At 65.7% G+C, this 16190-nt stretch overlaps 8 protein-coding genes across 8 annotated transcripts in view; 4 read left to right on the top strand and 4 right to left on the bottom strand.

The window, feature by feature from the left end:
• Positions 1 to 22: 22 nt before the first annotated feature.
• Positions 23 to 388, bottom strand: LOC147597292 (feather keratin 3-like). The gene has a single exon (XM_086768486.1). The coding sequence runs from the start codon at positions 386 to 388 to the stop codon at positions 23 to 25; it is 366 nt and encodes a 121-aa protein (XP_086624612.1).
• Positions 389 to 1986: 1598 nt separating this feature from the next.
• On the top strand, positions 1987 to 2359 carry LOC147597291 (feather keratin 3-like). Its single transcript, XM_086768367.1, has one exon. The coding sequence runs from the start codon at positions 1994 to 1996 to the stop codon at positions 2357 to 2359; it is 366 nt and encodes a 121-aa protein (XP_086624493.1). The 5' UTR covers positions 1987 to 1993.
• A 2229-nt stretch (positions 2360 to 4588) lies between these two features.
• Positions 4589 to 5093, bottom strand: LOC147597290 (feather keratin 4-like). The gene has a single exon (XM_086768453.1). It carries the CDS (start codon positions 5091 to 5093, stop codon positions 4728 to 4730), a length of 366 nt encoding a protein of 121 aa, XP_086624579.1. The 3' UTR covers positions 4589 to 4727.
• Positions 5094 to 6691: 1598 nt separating this feature from the next.
• LOC147597289 (feather keratin 3-like) lies at positions 6692 to 7064 on the top strand. The gene has a single exon (XM_086768351.1). It carries the CDS (start codon positions 6699 to 6701, stop codon positions 7062 to 7064), a length of 366 nt encoding a protein of 121 aa, XP_086624477.1. The 5' UTR covers positions 6692 to 6698.
• Positions 7065 to 9432: 2368 nt separating this feature from the next.
• On the bottom strand, positions 9433 to 9798 carry LOC147597288 (feather keratin 3-like). Its single transcript, XM_086768319.1, has one exon. The coding sequence runs from the start codon at positions 9796 to 9798 to the stop codon at positions 9433 to 9435; it is 366 nt and encodes a 121-aa protein (XP_086624445.1).
• Positions 9799 to 11396: 1598 nt separating this feature from the next.
• On the top strand, positions 11397 to 11769 carry LOC147597287 (feather keratin 4-like). The gene has a single exon (XM_086768484.1). It carries the CDS (start codon positions 11404 to 11406, stop codon positions 11767 to 11769), a length of 366 nt encoding a protein of 121 aa, XP_086624610.1. The 5' UTR covers positions 11397 to 11403.
• Positions 11770 to 14136: 2367 nt separating this feature from the next.
• Positions 14137 to 14502, bottom strand: LOC147597286 (feather keratin 3-like). The gene has a single exon (XM_086768320.1). The coding sequence runs from the start codon at positions 14500 to 14502 to the stop codon at positions 14137 to 14139; it is 366 nt and encodes a 121-aa protein (XP_086624446.1).
• A 1605-nt stretch (positions 14503 to 16107) lies between these two features.
• Positions 16108 to 16190, top strand: part of LOC147597285 (feather keratin 3-like) — a 987-nt gene continuing 904 nt past the window's right edge. Inside the window, exon 1 of the mRNA XM_086768349.1 lies at positions 16108 to 16157. Coding sequence (XP_086624475.1) covers positions 16108 to 16157 — 50 coding nt within the window. The remainder of the gene's footprint in view (positions 16158 to 16190) is intronic.

Below are 16190 nucleotides of genomic sequence, written 5' to 3'. Positions count from 1 at the left end.
TGTGGGGTTTTTGGGTGTGGGTCTAGCAGGGCCCGCAGGTGTCCCACAGCTTCCTGGTGTAGCGGGGCAAGGCGCAGGGGCTGCAGGCGGGAGAAGCGTAGGGTCTGCCGAAGGTGCAGAGGCCCCCCGAGCCCTGCGTGGCCCCGGCGCCGTACAGGCCCCCCAGCCCCAGGGAGCCCCCAAAGGCGGGTGCTCCGGAGGAGCCCACCATGGCTTGCTGGGGGAAGGAGCTGAGGATGGGGCCGGGGAAGGTGACGATGACGGGGGGCGGCTGGATGAAGGCCGAGGAGTCGGGGCACTGGCGGGCGCACAGCTCGTTGCAGCTCTCGGCGATGGGCTGGGGCACGGCCACGCTGGTTTTCGGTGGGCACAGGTCGTAGCAAGACATCTCGGCACGGGATGGGCTGGTGCTCTGCAAGAGGGCAGAGGGTGCAATGAGCAGCAGAGGGAAGCGCCTCAAGCAGAGGGGCCGGGGCCAGAGCAGGGAGCCGGGAGGAGAAGCGCTCGCAGACTTACCCTGTTCCCTGAGGAGAAGGTGGCCAGAGCAGTGGTTGGCAGAGCCTGGCAGAGGCAGAGCTTTTATACCGGCCCCACCACTGCTCAGCACCACCTGGGCCAACTGGCAGAGGCGGCACTCCCTCCTGCTGAGGAAGATGGGGCTGTTTGGCTGCTGCCCCTCCCTGAGTCAGCATCCCCTCGCCACCCCAGCACATGCCACTGGCGAGCCTTTCCTCCCCTTCCTCCTCTGTGGGCAGCCCGACAGCAACCACCTCCCCCGGCAACAAAGCTCCAGGGACACTGTCCAGGGGCCAGTGCGGCTGGGCCAGCGCTGGCAGCAGCCTGTGCCCCGTGGGCCCAGCTGGGGATCTGTGCTCCTTGCACGCGGAGGAAGAGCTCGCGGGGTCTTCTCCCCCAGCCCTGCAGAGGCCCATGGCCAATGCCCGCAGGCGGATGGGAGCCGGAGCCGTTGGGCCGGCGAGTGATGCATGGTGCTGAGCAGGCAGTGCCCAAGAGGAGTGCCTTTGATTTGTGCTTTCGTAACCTCGCGCCTCTCGAGATAGCAGCCACGCGGCGTACGTCATGCAGTGGCTGGCGTGCGGGCGGCCTCTGCAAGGCCTCCTTCTTGGCCTGCGCCAGCAGCCTGCTCTTCCCTGTTGCTCTGCAAAGAAGGCACGGGGCTGCCCAGAGACCAAGCCCTTGCGGAAGAGCTCTGGCATGCGGGGTGCTTGCAGTCAGCCTTTGTCACGCTGCGTGCCCTCTTACGCAGCGCGATAATGAGAAGCGAGCGGGGCCCATTTGGCCCTGAGGTGGCAGCTGGCAAGTGTCCCAGCAGGGGAATTGCAGAGCTGATGGAGCGGGTTGGGGCTGGGGAGAAACCGGCGTCAGCAAAACAGCCCCGTGCCACGCAGGGAGGAGGCAGGGGCTCGGCCGCCGCAGGCCACGTGCCCCCAGCGCGGCCACATCCTCCCCGCACTCGCCGGCCCGCCATAAAAGCGCTGCCCTCGGCCGGCACTGCCATCCACTGCTCCTGCCTCGCTCTGCTCAGGAAAAGGGTAGGTGGGTGCCTGCGGGTCTGTGCCTCCTGTGGCAGAGGCCGGCGCGGGGCCTTCCTGGCCAGGAGGGCTCTGAGAGCAGCGGGCGAGCTGGCAGCAGGCTTGGGCGGCCAGGCTGCTCGGAGCCAAAGCGGGAGGAGTAAGGAGTCCTGTGGCCGGGACACCAGAGCCAGGCCCTGCTCAGGCTCTTGGGGAGGGCTTGTGCTGTGCCCTCTGCGTGCAGAGCGAGGGCCAGGCGGGCGCTGCGCGGAGCAGGACGCTCAGGGAGGCTGGCTGGGCACAGCGGACGCGGCGGGCAGTGTGGCCAAGCTGGTGGCCCTGGCCCCTCCAGCTGCCGGGCAGCCCTGGGAACAGGGCACTGCTCGGCGCGGGGATCTCCTCCTCGCTTCTGACGCTTGTCCCTGGCTCCTGTGTTCCAGGCTCAGCTCTCTCGCACCAGGATGTCTTGCTACGACCTGTGCCCACCGAAAACCAGCGTGGCCGTGCCCCAGCCCATCGCCGAGAGCTGCAACGAGCTGTGCGCCCGCCAGTGCCCCGACTCCTCGGCCTTCATCCAGCCGCCCCCCGTCGTCGTCACCTTCCCCGGCCCCATCCTCAGCTCCTTCCCCCAGCAAGCCGTGGTGGGCTCCTCCGGAGCACCCGCCTTTGGGGGCTCCCTGGGGCTGGGGGGCCTGTACGGCGCCGGGGCCACGCAGGGCTCGGGGGGCCTCTGCACCTTCGGCAGACCCTACGCTTCTCCCGCCTGCAGCCCCTGCGCCTTGCCCCGCTACACCAGGAAGCTGTGGGACACCTGCGGGCCCTGCTAGACCCAGCCCAGCCCCCCGCCCCCATGCCAACACCACCACCCTTGCACGGCTGAGCTGGTGCACACCAGGCCCTGAGGAGCGCTGAGCCTCCCCAGCCAACTCCTGGGCAGCTGCCAGTGCCGCGCACCCTTGGCCCTTCCCTGCCCTCTGCTCTCCCCACTTTCCCTCTCCTCCCAGCTCAGAGACGGGACAGGAGATGGACCCAAAAGGCTCTGCGGGGCTCCTGGACCAAGTCTTGGGCATCTGGAATGCTACACCAAGGAGGCACCCGGAGCCAGAAGCCATGCTCTGCTCAAGATCCTTCTGCCTCCTCCAACACGTGGCCACCAGCCTGCCTGGCTCTTGCCCAGCGTCTCTCTGCCAACGTCTCCTGCCCCTCTGGGCACAATAAAGGTTTCCTGCATCCACGTGCTGTCTCCCTCCCTCCTTGTGCCAAGCCGGGAAGAGCCCGGGGGTGGGTGCCCATGAGCCGTGGGAGGTCAGGTGCTGGTGCTGAGATGGGCAGGTGAGGTGAGGGTGGGTGGTGTTGGGAGAGCGAGGATGCAGGCATGCCTGAGGGGAAGGCATCAAGAAGATGGAGCCAGGCTCTTCTTGGAGGTGTCCAGTGCAGGAGAAGAGGCAGTGGCAGCAGCTGGAGCACAGAAGGCTGCGCCTCAACATCCCAAAGCTCTTTCTTATTTTCACTGGGCACTGTCCACGTTGGCCCGGGAGGCTGCGGAGTCTGCGTCCTTGGAGCCGCGCAAAGCCGTCTGGACAGGGTGCTGAGCAGCCAGCTCTGGGCGAGCCTGCTGAAGGGACCAGCGTGAGCAGCTGCCCTGCAAAGGCTCCTGGCAGAGGAATGAGGCTGCGGCTTCTGTGACTGAAGGTCTGCGGCGCAGAGGCGAGGAGCAGCGAGTGTGTTGGTCTGTGCTGAGAGGGAGAAGGGGAAGGGGAGAGGGAAATGGGAAGGGGCAAGGGGCTGGGGAAGGAGAGGAAAGAGAAGGGGAAGGCGAATAAGAAGGGGAAGATGAAGGAGAGAAAGGGGAAAAAGAAGGGGAAAGAACAGGGGAGGTGAAGGGGACAGGGCAGAGGCAGGGGAAGCCTCCACTTTGCTCTCTCCCCCAGGGCCTGAAGTAGAGCCATGGAGGCACAAAGGGCTGGATGCCAGCCCCTGCAGCAAGCGCCCTCAAGAATCATAGGATGGTTTGGGCTGGAAGGGACCTTTCAAGGTCATCTAGTCCAACCCCCCTGCAAAGAGCAGGGACATCTTCAAGCAGACCAGGTTGCTCAGAGCCCCGGTCAACATGACCTGCAATGTTTCCAGGGATGGGGCATCCACCACCTCTCTCGGCAAGCTGGGCCAGTGCTCCGCCAGCCTCAGGGTAAAAAATCTTTTCTTAATGTCTAGTCTAAATCTACCCCCCTCTGTTTTGCCATCATTACCCCTTGTCCTGTCCCAACAGGCCCTACTGGAGAGTTTCTCCTCATCTTTCCTGTGTTTGTCCCCTTGAGGTACTGGAAGACGGCTACAAGGATTCCCCGGAGCCTCCTCTTCTCCAGCCTGAGCAGCCCCAGCTCTCTCAGCCTGGCCTCACAGCAGAGCTGCTCCAGCCCTCTCAGCATCTTGGTGGCCCTCCTCTGGACCCTCTCCAACTGGTCCGTGTCCTTCTGATGTTGGGGGCTCCAGAGCTGGACGCAGCGCTGCAGGGGGGTCTCACCAGAGCGGAGCAGAGGGGCAGGATCCCCTCCCTCGACCTGCTGGCCACGCTCCTCTTGGTGCAGCCCAGGATGCCGTTGGCCTTCTGGGCTGCAAGGGCGCATTGCCGGCTCACGTTGAGCTTCTCGTCCACCGTGACTCCCAAGTCCTGCTCAGGGCTGGTCTCGATCCATTCTCTGCCCAGCCTGGATTTGTGCCAGGCATTGCCCCGACCCACGCGCAGGACCGTGCCCTTGGCCTGGCTGGACCTGGTGAGGTTTGCGTCATGCGCAAGGGGGCTGGAGGTGTGCAAAGGCCCCAGGGCTCCATGTGCCACTGGCAGGGGAGCAGCCTGTGTTGAGGGCGAGTGAAGCCTAGAGCCCAGGCTGGGCTCTGGAAGGAGAAACGCAGAGGCACGTGTGGCATGCAGGCTGGTTTTATTGGCGTGGAGAAAATGGCAGGAGGCAAAGGCAGGCAGGTTGTCCCCATGGGCTTCAAGAGAGGTGTTCCTTCAGGCTTCTCCCGGTTGGTGGCTGTTGCAGAGACAAGCAAGTGGCCTGTGGGCCGAGGGTGCAGTGGTGCATGTGGGCAGGGGCAGGAGCAAGGAGGAGGAGAGGCGGCATGGAGAGAGGGGAAGGAGAGGAGAGGTGAGGCTGAAGGGGCCCAGGGGCTGTGGGGTTTTTGGGTGTGGGTCTAGCAGGGCCCGCAGGTGTCCCACAGCTTCCTGGTGTAGCGGGGCAAGGCGCAGGGGCTGCAGGCGGGAGAAGCGTAGGGTCTGGCGAAGGTGCAGAGGCCCCCCGAGCCCTGCGTGGCCCCGGCGCCGTACAGGCCCCCCAGCCCCAGGGAGCCCCCAAAGGCGGGTGCTCCGGAGGAGCCCACCACGGCTTGCTGGGGGAAGGAGCTGAGGATGGGGCCGGGGAAGGTGACGACGACGGGGGGCGGCTGGATGAAGGCCGAGGAGTCGGGGCACTGGCGGGCACACAGCTCGTTGCAGCTCTCGGCGATGGGCTGGGGCACGGCCACGCTGGTTTTCGGTGGGCACAGGTCGTAGCAAGACATCTCGGCACGGGATGGGCTGGTGCTCTGCAAGAGGGCAGAGGGTGCAATGAGCAGCAGAGGGAAGCGCCTCAAGCAGAGGGGCCGGGGCCAGAGCAGGGAGCCGGGAGGAGAAGCGCTCGCAGACTTACCCTGTTCCCTGAGGAGAAGGTGGCCAGAGCAGTGGTTGGCAGAGCCTGGCAGAGGCAGAGCTTTTATACCGGCCCCACCACTGCTCAGCACCACCTGGGCCAACTGGCAGAGGCGGCACTCCCTCCTGCTGAGGAAGATGGGGCTGTTTGGCTGCTGCCCCTCCCTGAGTCAGCATCCCCTCGCCACCCCAGCACATGCCACTGGCGAGCCTTTCCTCCCCTTCCTCCTCTGTGGGCAGCCCGACAGCAACCACCTCCCCCGGCAACAAAGCTCCAGGGACACTGTCCAGGGGCCAGTGCGGCTGGGCCAGCGCTGGCAGCAGCCTGTGCCCCGTGGGCCCAGCTGGGGATCTGTGCTCCTTGCACGCGGAGGAAGAGCTCGCGGGGTCTTCTCCCCCAGCCCTGCAGAGGCCCATGGCCAATGCCCGCAGGCGGATGGGAGCCGGAGCCGTTGGGCCGGCGAGTGATGCATGGTGCTGAGCAGGCAGTGCCCAAGAGGAGTGCCTTTGATTTGTGCTTTCGTAACCTCGCGCCTCTCGAGATAGCAGCCACGCGGCGTACGTCATGCAGTGGCTGGCGTGCGGGCGGCCTCTGCAAGGCCTCCTTCTTGGCCTGCGCCAGCAGCCTGCTCTTCCCTGTTGCTCTGCAAAGAAGGCACGGGGCTGCCCAGAGACCAAGCCCTTGCGGAAGAGCTCTGGCATGCGGGGCGCTTGCAGTCAGCCTTTGTCACGCTGCGTGCCCTCTTACGCAGCGCGATAATGAGAAGCGAGCGGGGCCCATTTGGCCCTGAGGTGGCAGCTGGCAAGTGTCCCAGCAGGGGAATTGCAGAGCTGATGGAGCGGGTTGGGGCTGGGGAGAAACCGGCGTCAGCAAAACAGCCCCGTGCCACGCAGGGAGGAGGCAGGGGCTCGGCCGCCGCAGGCCACGTGCCCCCAGCGCGGCCACATCCTCCCCGCACTCGCCGGCCCGCCATAAAAGCGCTGCCCTCGGCCGGCACTGCCATCCACTGCTCCTGCCTCGCTCTGCTCAGGAAAAGGGTAGGTGGGTGCCTGCGGGTCTGTGCCTCCTGTGGCAGAGGCCGGCGCGGGGCCTTCCTGGCCAGGAGGGCTCTGAGAGCAGCGGGCGAGCTGGCAGCAGGCTTGGGCGGCCAGGCTGCTCGGAGCCAAAGTGGGAGGAGTAAGGAGTCCTGTGGCCGGGACACCAGAGCCAGGCCCTGCTCAGGCTCTTGGGGAGGGCTTGTGCTGTGCCCTCTGCGTGCAGAGCGAGGGCCAGGCGGGCGCTGCGCGGAGCAGGACGCTCAGGGGGGCTGGCTGGGCACAGCGGACGCGGCGGGCAGTGTGGCCAAGCTGGTGGCCCTGGCCCCTCCAGCTGCCGGGCAGCCCTGGGAACAGGGCACTGCTCGGCGCGGGGATCTCCTCCTCGCTTCTGACGCTTGTCCCTGGCTCCTGTGTTCCAGGCTCAGCTCTCTCGCACCAGGATGTCTTGCTACGACCTGTGCCCACCGAAAACCAGCGTGGCCGTGCCCCAGCCCATCGCCGAGAGCTGCAACGAGCTGTGCGCCCGCCAGTGCCCCGACTCCTCGGCCTTCATCCAGCCGCCCCCCGTCGTCGTCACCTTCCCCGGCCCCATCCTCAGCTCCTTCCCCCAGCAAGCCGTGGTGGGCTCCTCCGGAGCACCCGCCTTTGGGGGCTCCCTGGGGCTGGGGGGCCTGTACGGCGCCGGGGCCACGCAGGGCTCGGGGGGCCTCTGCACCTTTGGCAGACCCTACGCTTCTCCCGCCTGCAGCCCCTGCGCCTTGCCCCGCTACACCAGGAAGCTGTGGGACACCTGCGGGCCCTGCTAGACCCAGCCCAGCCCCCCGCCCCCATGCCAACACCACCACCCTTGCACGGCTGAGCTGGCGCACACCAGGCCCTGAGGAGCGCTGAGCCTCCCCAGCCAACTCCTGGGCAGCTGCCAGTGCCGCGCACCCTTGGCCCTTCCCTGCCCTCTGCTCTCCCCACTTTCCCTCTCCTCCCAGCTCAGAGACGGGACAGGAGATGGACCCAAAAGGCTCTGCGGGGCTCCTGGGCCAAGTCTTGGGCATCTGGAATGCTACACCAAGGAGGCACCCGGAGCCAGAAGCCATGCTCTGCTCAAGATCCTTCTGCCTCCTCCAACACGTGGCCACCAGCCTGCCTGGCTCTTGCCCAGCGTCTCTCTGCCAACGTCTCCTGCCCCTCTGGGCACAATAAAGGTTTCCTGCATCCACGTGCTGTCTCCCTCCCTCCTTGTGCCAAGCCGGGAAGAGCCCGGGGGTGGGTGCCCATGAGCCGTGGGAGGTCAGGTGCTGGTGCTGAGATGGGCAGGTGAGGTGAGGGTGGGTGGTGTTGGGAGAGCGAGGATGCAGGCATGCCTGAGGGGAAGGCATCAAGAAGATGGAGCCAGGCTCTTCTTGGAGGTGTCCAGTGCAGGAGAAGAGGCAGTGGCAGCAGCTGGAGCACAGAAGGCTGCGCCTCAACATCCCAAAGCTCTTTCTTATTTTCACTGGGCACTGTCCACGTTGGCCCGGGAGGCTGCGGAGTCTGCGTCCTTGGAGCCGCGCAAAGCCGTCTGGACAGGGTGCTGAGCAGCCAGCTCTGGGCGAGCCTGCTGAAGGGACCAGCGTGAGCAGCTGCCCTGCAAAGGCTCCTGGCAGAGGAATGAGGCTGCGGCTTCTGTGACTGAAGGTCTGCGGCGCAGAGGCGAGGAGCAGCGAGTGTGTTGGTCTGTGCTGAGAGGGAGAAGGGGAAGGGGAGAGGGAAATGGGAAGGGGCAAGGGGCTGGGGAAGGAGAGGAAAGAGAAGGGGAAGGCGAATAAGAAGGGGAAGATGAAGGAGAGAAAGGGGAAAAAGAAGGGGAAAGAACAGGGGAGGTGAAGGGGACAGGGCAGAGGCAGGGGAAGCCTCCACTTTGCTCTCTCCCCCAGGGCCTGAAGTAGAGCCATGGAGGCACAAAGGGCTGGATGCCAGCCCCTGCAGCAAGCGCCCTCAAGAATCATAGGATGGTTTGGGCTGGAAGGGACCTTTCAAGGTCATCTAGTCCAACCCCCCTGCAAAGAGCAGGGACATCTTCAAGCAGACCAGGTTGCTCAGAGCCCCGGTCAACATGACCTGCAATGTTTCCAGGGATGGGGCATCCACCACCTCTCTCGGCAAGCTGGGCCAGTGCTCCGCCAGCCTCAGGGTAAAAAATCTTTTCTTAATGTCTAGTCTAAATCTACCCCCCTCTGTTTTGCCATCATTACCCCTTGTCCTGTCCCAACAGGCCCTACTGGAGAGTTTCTCCTCATCTTTCCTGTGTTTGTCCCCTTGAGGTACTGGAAGACGGCTACAAGGATTCCCCGGAGCCTCCTCTTCTCCAGCCTGAGCAGCCCCAGCTCTCTCAGCCTGGCCTCACAGCAGAGCTGCTCCAGCCCTCTCAGCATCTTGGTGGCCCTCCTCTGGACCCTCTCCAACTGGTCCGTGTCCTTCTGATGTTGGGGGCTCCAGAGCTGGACGCAGCGCTGCAGGGGGGTCTCACCAGAGCGGAGCAGAGGGGCAGGATCCCCTCCCTCGACCTGCTGGCCACGCTCCTCTCGGTGCAGCCCAGGATGCCGTTGGCCTTCTGGGCTGCAAGGGCGCATTGCCGGCTCACGTTGAGCTTCTCGTCCACCGTGACTCCCAAGTCCTGCTCAGGGCTGGTCTCGATCCATTCTCTGCCCAGCCTGGATTTGTGCCAGGCATTGCCCCGACCCACGCGCAGGACCGTGCCCTTGGCCTGGCTGGACCTGGTGAGGTTTGCGTCATGCGCAAGGGGGCTGGAGGTGTGCAAAGGCCCCAGGGCTCCATGTGCCACTGGCAGGGGAGCAGCCTGTGTTGAGGGCGAGTGAAGCTTAGAGCCCAGGCTGGGCTCTGGAAGGAGAAACGCAGAGGCACGTGTGGCATGCAGGCTGGTTTTATTGGCGTGGAGAAAACGGCAGGAGGCAAAGGCAGGCAGGTTGTCCCCATGGGCTTCAAGAGAGGTGTTCCTTCAGGCTTCTCCCGGTTGGTGGCTGTTGCAGAGACAAGCAAGTGGCCTGTGGGCCGAGGGTGCAGTGGTGCATGTGGGCAGGGGCAGGAGCAAGGAGGAGGAGAGGCGGCATGGAGAGAGGGGAAGGAGAGGAGAGGTGAGGCTGAAGGGGCCCAGGGGCTGTGGGGTTTTTGGGTGTGGGTCTAGCAGGGCCCGCAGGTGTCCCACAGCTTCCTGGTGTAGCGGGGCAAGGCGCAGGGGCTGCAGGCGGGAGAAGCGTAGGGTCTGCCGAAGGTGCAGAGGCCCCCCGAGCCCTGCGTGGCCCCGGCGCCGTACAGGCCCCCCAGCCCCAGGGAGCCCCCAAAGGCAGGTGCTCCGGAGGAGCCCACCACGGCTTGCTGGGGGAAGGAGCTGAGGATGGGGCCGGGGAAGGTGACGACGACGGGGGGCGGCTGGATGAAGGCCGAGGAGTCGGGGCACTGGCGGGCACACAGCTCGTTGCAGCTCTCGGCGATGGGCTGGGGCACGGCCACGCTGGTTTTCGGTGGGCACAGGTCGTAGCAAGACATCTCGGCACGGGATGGGCTGGTGCTCTGCAAGAGGGCAGAGGGTGCAATGAGCAGCAGAGGGAAGCGCCTCAAGCAGAGGGGCCGGGGCCAGAGCAGGGAGCCGGGAGGAGAAGCGCTCGCAGACTTACCCTGTTCCCTGAGGAGAAGGTGGCCAGAGCAGTGGTTGGCAGAGCCTGGCAGAGGCAGAGCTTTTATACCGGCCCCACCACTGCTCAGCACCACCTGGGCCAACTGGCAGAGGCGGCACTCCCTCCTGCTGAGGAAGATGGGGCTGTTTGGCTGCTGCCCCTCCCTGAGTCAGCATCCCCTCGCCACCCCAGCACATGCCACTGGCGAGCCTTTCCTCCCCTTCCTCCTCTGTGGGCAGCCCGACAGCAACCACCTCCCCCGGCAACAAAGCTCCAGGGACACTGTCCAGGGGCCAGTGCGGCTGGGCCAGCGCTGGCAGCAGCCTGTGCCCCGTGGGCCCGGCTGGGGATCTGTGCTCCTTGCACGCGGAGGAAGAGCTCGCGGGGTCTTCTCCCCCAGCCCTGCAGAGGCCCATGGCCAATGCCCGCAGGCGGATGGGAGCCGGAGCCGTTGGGCCGGCGAGTGATGCATGGTGCTGAGCAGGCAGTGCCCAAGAGGAGGGCCTTTGATTTGTGCTTTCGTAACCTCGCGCCTCTCGAGATAGCAGGCACGCGGCGTACGTCATGCAGTGGCTGGCGTGCGGGCGGCCTCTGCAAGGCCTCCTTCTTGGCCTGCGCCAGCAGCCTGCTCTTCCCTGTTGCTCTGCAAAGAAGGCACGGGGCTGCCCAGAGACCAAGCCCTTGCGGAAGAGCTCTGGCATGCGGGGCGCTTGCAGTCAGCCTTTGTCACGCTGCGTGCCCTCTTACGCAGCGCGATAATGAGAAGCGAGCGGGGCCCATTTGGCCCTGAGGTGGCAGCTGGCAAGTGTCCCAGCAGGGGAATTGCAGAGCTGATGGAGCGGGTTGGGGCTGGGGAGAAACCGGCGTCAGCAAAACAGCCCCGTGCCACGCAGGGAGGAGGCAGGGGCTCGGCCGCCGCAGGCCACGTGCCCCCAGCGCGGCCACATCCTCCCCGCACTCGCCTGCCCGCCATAAAAGCGCTGCCCTCGGCCGGCACTGCCATCCACTGCTCCTGCCTCGCTCTGCTCAGGAAAAGGGTAGGTGGGTGCCTGCGGGTCTGTGCCTCCTGTGGCAGAGGCCGGCGCGGGGCCTTCCTGGCCAGGAGGGCTCTGAGAGCAGCGGGCGAGCTGGCAGCAGGCTTGGGCGGCCAGGCTGCTCGGAGCCAAAGCGGGAGGAGTAAGGAGTCCTGTGGCCGGGACACCAGAGCCAGGCCCTGCTCAGGCTCTTGGGGAGGGCTTGTGCTGTGCCCTCTGCGTGCAGAGCGAGGGCCAGGCGGGCGCTGCGCGGAGCAGGACGCTCAGGGAGGCTGGCTGGGCACAGCGGACGCGGCGGGCAGTGTGGCCAAGCTGGTGGCCCTGGCCCCTCCAGCTGCCGGGCAGCCCTGGGAACAGGGCACCGCTCGGCGCGGGGATCTCCTCCTCGCTTCTGACGCTTGTCCCTGGCTCCTGTGTTCCAGGCTCAGCTCTCTCGCACCAGGATGTCTTGCTACGACCTGTGCCCACCGAAAACCAGCGTGGCCGTGCCCCAGCCCATCGCCGAGAGCTGCAACGAGCTGTGCGCCCGCCAGTGCCCCGACTCCTCGGCCTTCATCCAGCCGCCCCCCGTCGTCGTCACCTTCCCCGGCCCCATCCTCAGCTCCTTCCCCCAGCAAGCCGTGGTGGGCTCCTCCGGAGCACCCGCCTTTGGGGGCTCCCTGGGGCTGGGGGGCCTGTACGGCGCCGGGGCCACGCAGGGCTCGGGGGGCCTCTGCACCTTCGCCAGACCCTACGCTTCTCCCGCCTGCAGCCCCTGCGCCTTGCCCCGCTACACCAGGAAGCTGTGGGACACCTGCGGGCCCTGCTAGACCCAGCCCAGCCCCCCGCCCCCATGCCAACACCACCACCCTTGCACGGCTGAGCTGGCGCGCACCAGGCCCTGAGGAGTGCTGAGCCTCCCCAGCCAACTCCTGGGCAGCTGCCACTGCCGCGCACCCTTGGCCCTTCCCTGCCCTCTGCTCTCCCCACTTTCCCTCTCCTCCCAGCTCAGAGACGGGACAGGAGATGGACCCAAAAGGCTCTGCGGGGCTCCTGGACCAAGTCTTGGGCATCTGGAATGCTGCACCAAGGAGGCACCCGGAGCCAGAAGCCATGCTCTGCTCAAGATCCTTCTGCCTCCTCCAACACGTGGCCACCAGCCTGCCTGGCTCTTGCCCAGCGTCTCTCTGCCAACGTCTCCTGCCCCTCTGGGCACAATAAAGGTTTCCTGCATCCAAGTGCTGTCTCCCTCCCTCCTTGTGCCAAGCCGGGAAGAGCCCGGGGGTGGGTGCCCATGAGCCGTGGGAGGTCAGGTGCTGGTGCTGAGATGGGCAGGTGAGGTGAGGGTGGGTGGTGTTGGGAGAGCGAGGATGCAGGCATGCCTGAGGGGAAGGCATCAAGAAGATGGAGCCAGGCTCTTCTTGGAGGTGTCCAGTGCAGGAGAAGAGGCAGTGGCAGCAGCTGGAGCACAGAAGGCTGCGCCTCAACATCCCAAAGCTCTTTCTTATTTTCACTGGGCACTGTCCACGTTGGCCCGGGAGGCTGCGGAGTCTGCGTCCTTGGAGCCGCGCAAAGCCGTCTGGACAGGGTGCTGAGCAGCCGGCTCTGGGCGAGCCTGCTGAAGGGGCCAGCGTGAGCAGCTGCCCTGCAAAGGCTCCTGGCAGAGGAATGAGGCTGCGGCTTCTGTGACTGAAGGTCTGCGGCGCAGAGGCGAGGAGCAGCGAGTGTGTTGGTCTGTGCTGAGAGGGAGAAGGGGAAGGGGAGAGGGAAATGGGAAGGGGCAAGGGGCTGGGGAAGGAGAGGAAAGAGAAGGGGAAGGCGAATAAGAAGGGGAAGATGAAGGAGAGAAAGGGGAAAAAGAAGGGGAAAGAACAGGGGAGGTGAAGGGGACAGGGAAGAGGCAGGGGAAGCCTCCACTTTGCTCTCTCCCCCAGGGCCTGAAGTAGAGCCATGGAGGCACAAAGGGCTGGATGCCAGCCCCTGCAGCAAGCGCCCTCAAGAATCATAGGATGGTTTGGGCTGGAAGGGACCTTTCAAGGTCATCTAGTCCAACCCCCCTGCAAAGAGCAGGGACATCTTCAATCACACAGGTTGCTCAGAGCCCCGTCCAACATGACCTGCAATGTTTCCAGGGATGGGGCATCCACCACCTCTCTCGGCAAGCTGGGCCAGTGCTCCGCCAGCCTCAGGGTAAAAAATCTTTTCTTAATGTCTAGTCTAAATCTACCCCCCTCTGTTTTGCCATCATTACCCCTTGTCCTGTCCCAACAGGCCCTACTGGAGAGTTCCTCCTCATCTTTCCTGTGTTTGTCCCCTTGAGGTACTGGAAGACGGCTACAAGGATTCCCCGGAGCCTCCTCTTCTCCAGCCTGAGCAGCCCCAGCTCTCTCAGCCTGGCCTCACAGCAGAGCTGCTCCAGCCCTCTCAGCATCTTGGTGGCCTCCTCTGGACCCTCTCCAGCTGGTCCGTGTCCTTCTGATGTTGGGGGCTCCAGAGCTGGATGCAGCGCTGCAGGGGAGGTCTCACCAGAGCGGAGCAGAGGGGCAGGATCCCCTCCCTCGACCTGCTGGCCACGCTCCTCTTGGTGCAGCCCAGGATGCCGTTGGCCTTCTGGGCCGCAAGGGCGCATTGCCGGCTCACGTTGAGCTTCTCGTCCACCGTGACTCCCAAGTCCTGCTCAGGGCTGGTCTCAATCCATTCTCTGCCCAGCCTGGATTTGTGCCAGGCATTGCCCCGACCCACGCGCAGGACCGTGCCCTTGGCCTGGCTGGACCTGGTGAGGTTTGCGTCATGCGCAAGGGGGCTGGAGGTGTGCAAAGGCCCCAGGGCTCCATGTGCCACTGGCAGGGGAGCAGCCTGTGTTGAGGGCGAGTGAAGCCTAGAGCCCAGGCTGGGCTCTGGAAGGAGAAACGCAGAGGCACGTGTGGCATGCAGGCTGGTTTTATTGGCGTGGAGAAAACGGCAGGAGGCAAAGGCAGGCAGGTTGTCCCCATGGGCTTCAAGAGAGGTGTTCCTTCAGGCTTCTCCCGGTTGGTGGCTGTTGCAGAGACAAGCAAGTGGCCTGTGGGCCGAGGGTGCAGTGGTGCATGTGGGCAGGGGCAGGAGCAAGGAGGAGGAGAGGCGGCATGGAGAGAGGGGAAGGAGAGGAGAGGTGAGGCTGAAGGGGCCCAGGGGCTGTGGGGTTTTTGGGTGTGGGTCTAGCAGGGCCCGCAGGTGTCCCACAGCTTCCTGGTGTAGCGGGGCAAGGCGCAGGGGCTGCAGGCGGGAGAAGCGTAGGGTCTGCCGAAGGTGCAGAGGCCCCCCGAGCCCTGCGTGGCCCCGGCGCCGTACAGGCCCCCCAGCCCCAGGGAGCCCCCAAAGGCAGGTGCTCCGGAGGAGCCCACCACGGCTTGCTGGGGGAAGGAGCTGAGGATGGGGCCGGGGAAGGTGACGACGACGGGGGGCGGCTGGATGAAGGCCGAGGAGTCGGGGCACTGGCGGGCACACAGCTCGTTGCAGCTCTCGGCGATGGGCTGGGGCACGGCCACGCTGGTTTTCGGTGGGCACAGGTCGTAGCAAGACATCTCGGCACGGGATGGGCTGGTGCTCTGCAAGAGGGCAGAGGGTGCAATGAGCAGCAGAGGGAAGCGCCTCAAGCAGAGGGGCCGGGGCCAGAGCAGGGAGCCGGGAGGAGAAGCGCTCGCAGACTTACCCTGTTCCCTGAGGAGAAGGTGGCCAGAGCAGTGGTTGGCAGAGCCTGGCAGAGGCAGAGCTTTTATACCGGCCCCACCACTGCTCAGCACCACCTGGGCCAACTGGCAGAGGCGGCACTCCCTCCTGCTGAGGAAGATGGGGCTGTTTGGCTGCTGCCCCTCCCTGAGTCAGCATCCCCTCGCCACCCCAGCACATGCCACTGGCGAGCCTTTCCTCCCCTTCCTCCTCTGTGGGCAGCCCGACAGCAACCACCTCCCCCGGCAACAAAGCTCCAGGGACACTGTCCAGGGGCCAGTGCGGCTGGGCCAGCGCTGGCAGCAGCCTGTGCCCCGTGGGCCCGGCTGGGGATCTGTGCTCCTTGCACGCGGAGGAAGAGCTCGCGGGGTCTTCTCCCCCAGCCCTGCAGAGGCCCATGGCCAATGCCCGCAGGCGGATGGGAGCCGGAGCCGTTGGGCCGGCGAGTGATGCATGGTGCTGAGCAGGCAGTGCCCAAGAGGAGGGCCTTTGATTTGTGCTTTCGTAACCTCGCGCCTCTCGAGATAGCAGCCACGCGGCGTACGTCATGCAGTGGCTGGCGTGCGGGCGGCCTCTGCAAGGCCTCCTTCTTGGCCTGCGCCAGCAGCCTGCTCTTCCCTGTTGCTCTGCAAAGAAGGCACGGGGCTGCCCAGAGACCAAGCCCTTGCGGAAGAGCTCTGGCATGCGGGGCGCTTGCAGTCAGCCTTTGTCACGCTGCGCGCCCTCTTACGCAGCGCGATAATGAGAAGCGAGCGGGGCCCATTTGGCCCTGAGGTGGCAGCTGGCAAGTGTCCCAGCAGGGGAATTGCAGAGCTGATGGAGCGGGTTGGGGCTGGGGAGAAACCGGCGTCAGCAAAACAGCCCCGTGCCACGCAGGGAGGAGGCAGGGGCTCGGCCGCCGCAGGCCACGTGCCCCCAGCGCGGCCACATCCTCCCCGCACTCGCCTGCCCGCCATAAAAGCGCTGCCCTCGGCCGGCACTGCCATCCACTGCTCCTGCCTCGCTCTGCTCAGGAAAAGGGTAGGTGGGTGCCTGCGGGTCTGTGCCTCCTGTGGCAGAGGCCGGCGCGGGGCCTTCCTGGCCAGGAGGGCTCTGAGAGCAGCGGGCGAGCTGGCAGCAGGCTTGGGCGGCCAGGCTGCTCGGAGCCAAAGCGGGAGGAGTAAGGAGTCCTGTGGCCGGGACACCAGAGCCAGGCCCTGCTCAGGCTCTTGGGGAGGGCTTGTGCTGTGCCCTCTGCGTGCAGAGCGAGGGCCAGGCGGGCGCTGCGCGGAGCAGGACGCTCAGGGGGGCTGGCTGGGCACAGCGGACGCGGCGGGCAGTGTGGCCAAGCTGGTGGCCCTGGCCCCTCCAGCTGCCGGGCAGCCCTGGGAACAGGGCACTGCTCGGCGCGGGGATCTCCTCCTCGCTTCTGACGCTTGTCCCTGGCTCCTGTGTTCCAGGCTCAGCTCTCTCGCACCAGGATGTCTTGCTACGACCTGTGCCCACCGAAAACCAGCGTGGCCGTGCCCCAGCCCATCGCCGAGAGCTGCAACGAGCTGTGCGA

This window comes from Chlamydotis macqueenii, chromosome 28, assembly GCF_036417535.1.
Source record: "Chlamydotis macqueenii isolate bChlMac1 chromosome 28, bChlMac1.mat, whole genome shotgun sequence".
Taxonomy (NCBI): domain Eukaryota; kingdom Metazoa; phylum Chordata; class Aves; order Otidiformes; family Otididae; genus Chlamydotis; species Chlamydotis macqueenii.
The sequence above is the reverse complement of the archived record's forward strand: the minus strand, read 5'-3'. Positions and strand labels throughout refer to the sequence as shown.

Coding starts and splice junctions, on each gene's coding strand:
- LOC147597288 (XM_086768319.1), bottom strand. CDS start 9,798: ATGTCTTGCTACGACCTGTGCCCACCGAAAACCAGCGTGGCCGTGCCC.
- LOC147597287 (XM_086768484.1), top strand. CDS start 11,404: ATGTCTTGCTACGACCTGTGCCCACCGAAAACCAGCGTGGCCGTGCCC.
- LOC147597292 (XM_086768486.1), bottom strand. CDS start 388: ATGTCTTGCTACGACCTGTGCCCACCGAAAACCAGCGTGGCCGTGCCC.
- LOC147597290 (XM_086768453.1), bottom strand. CDS start 5,093: ATGTCTTGCTACGACCTGTGCCCACCGAAAACCAGCGTGGCCGTGCCC.
- LOC147597286 (XM_086768320.1), bottom strand. CDS start 14,502: ATGTCTTGCTACGACCTGTGCCCACCGAAAACCAGCGTGGCCGTGCCC.
- LOC147597291 (XM_086768367.1), top strand. CDS start 1,994: ATGTCTTGCTACGACCTGTGCCCACCGAAAACCAGCGTGGCCGTGCCC.
- LOC147597289 (XM_086768351.1), top strand. CDS start 6,699: ATGTCTTGCTACGACCTGTGCCCACCGAAAACCAGCGTGGCCGTGCCC.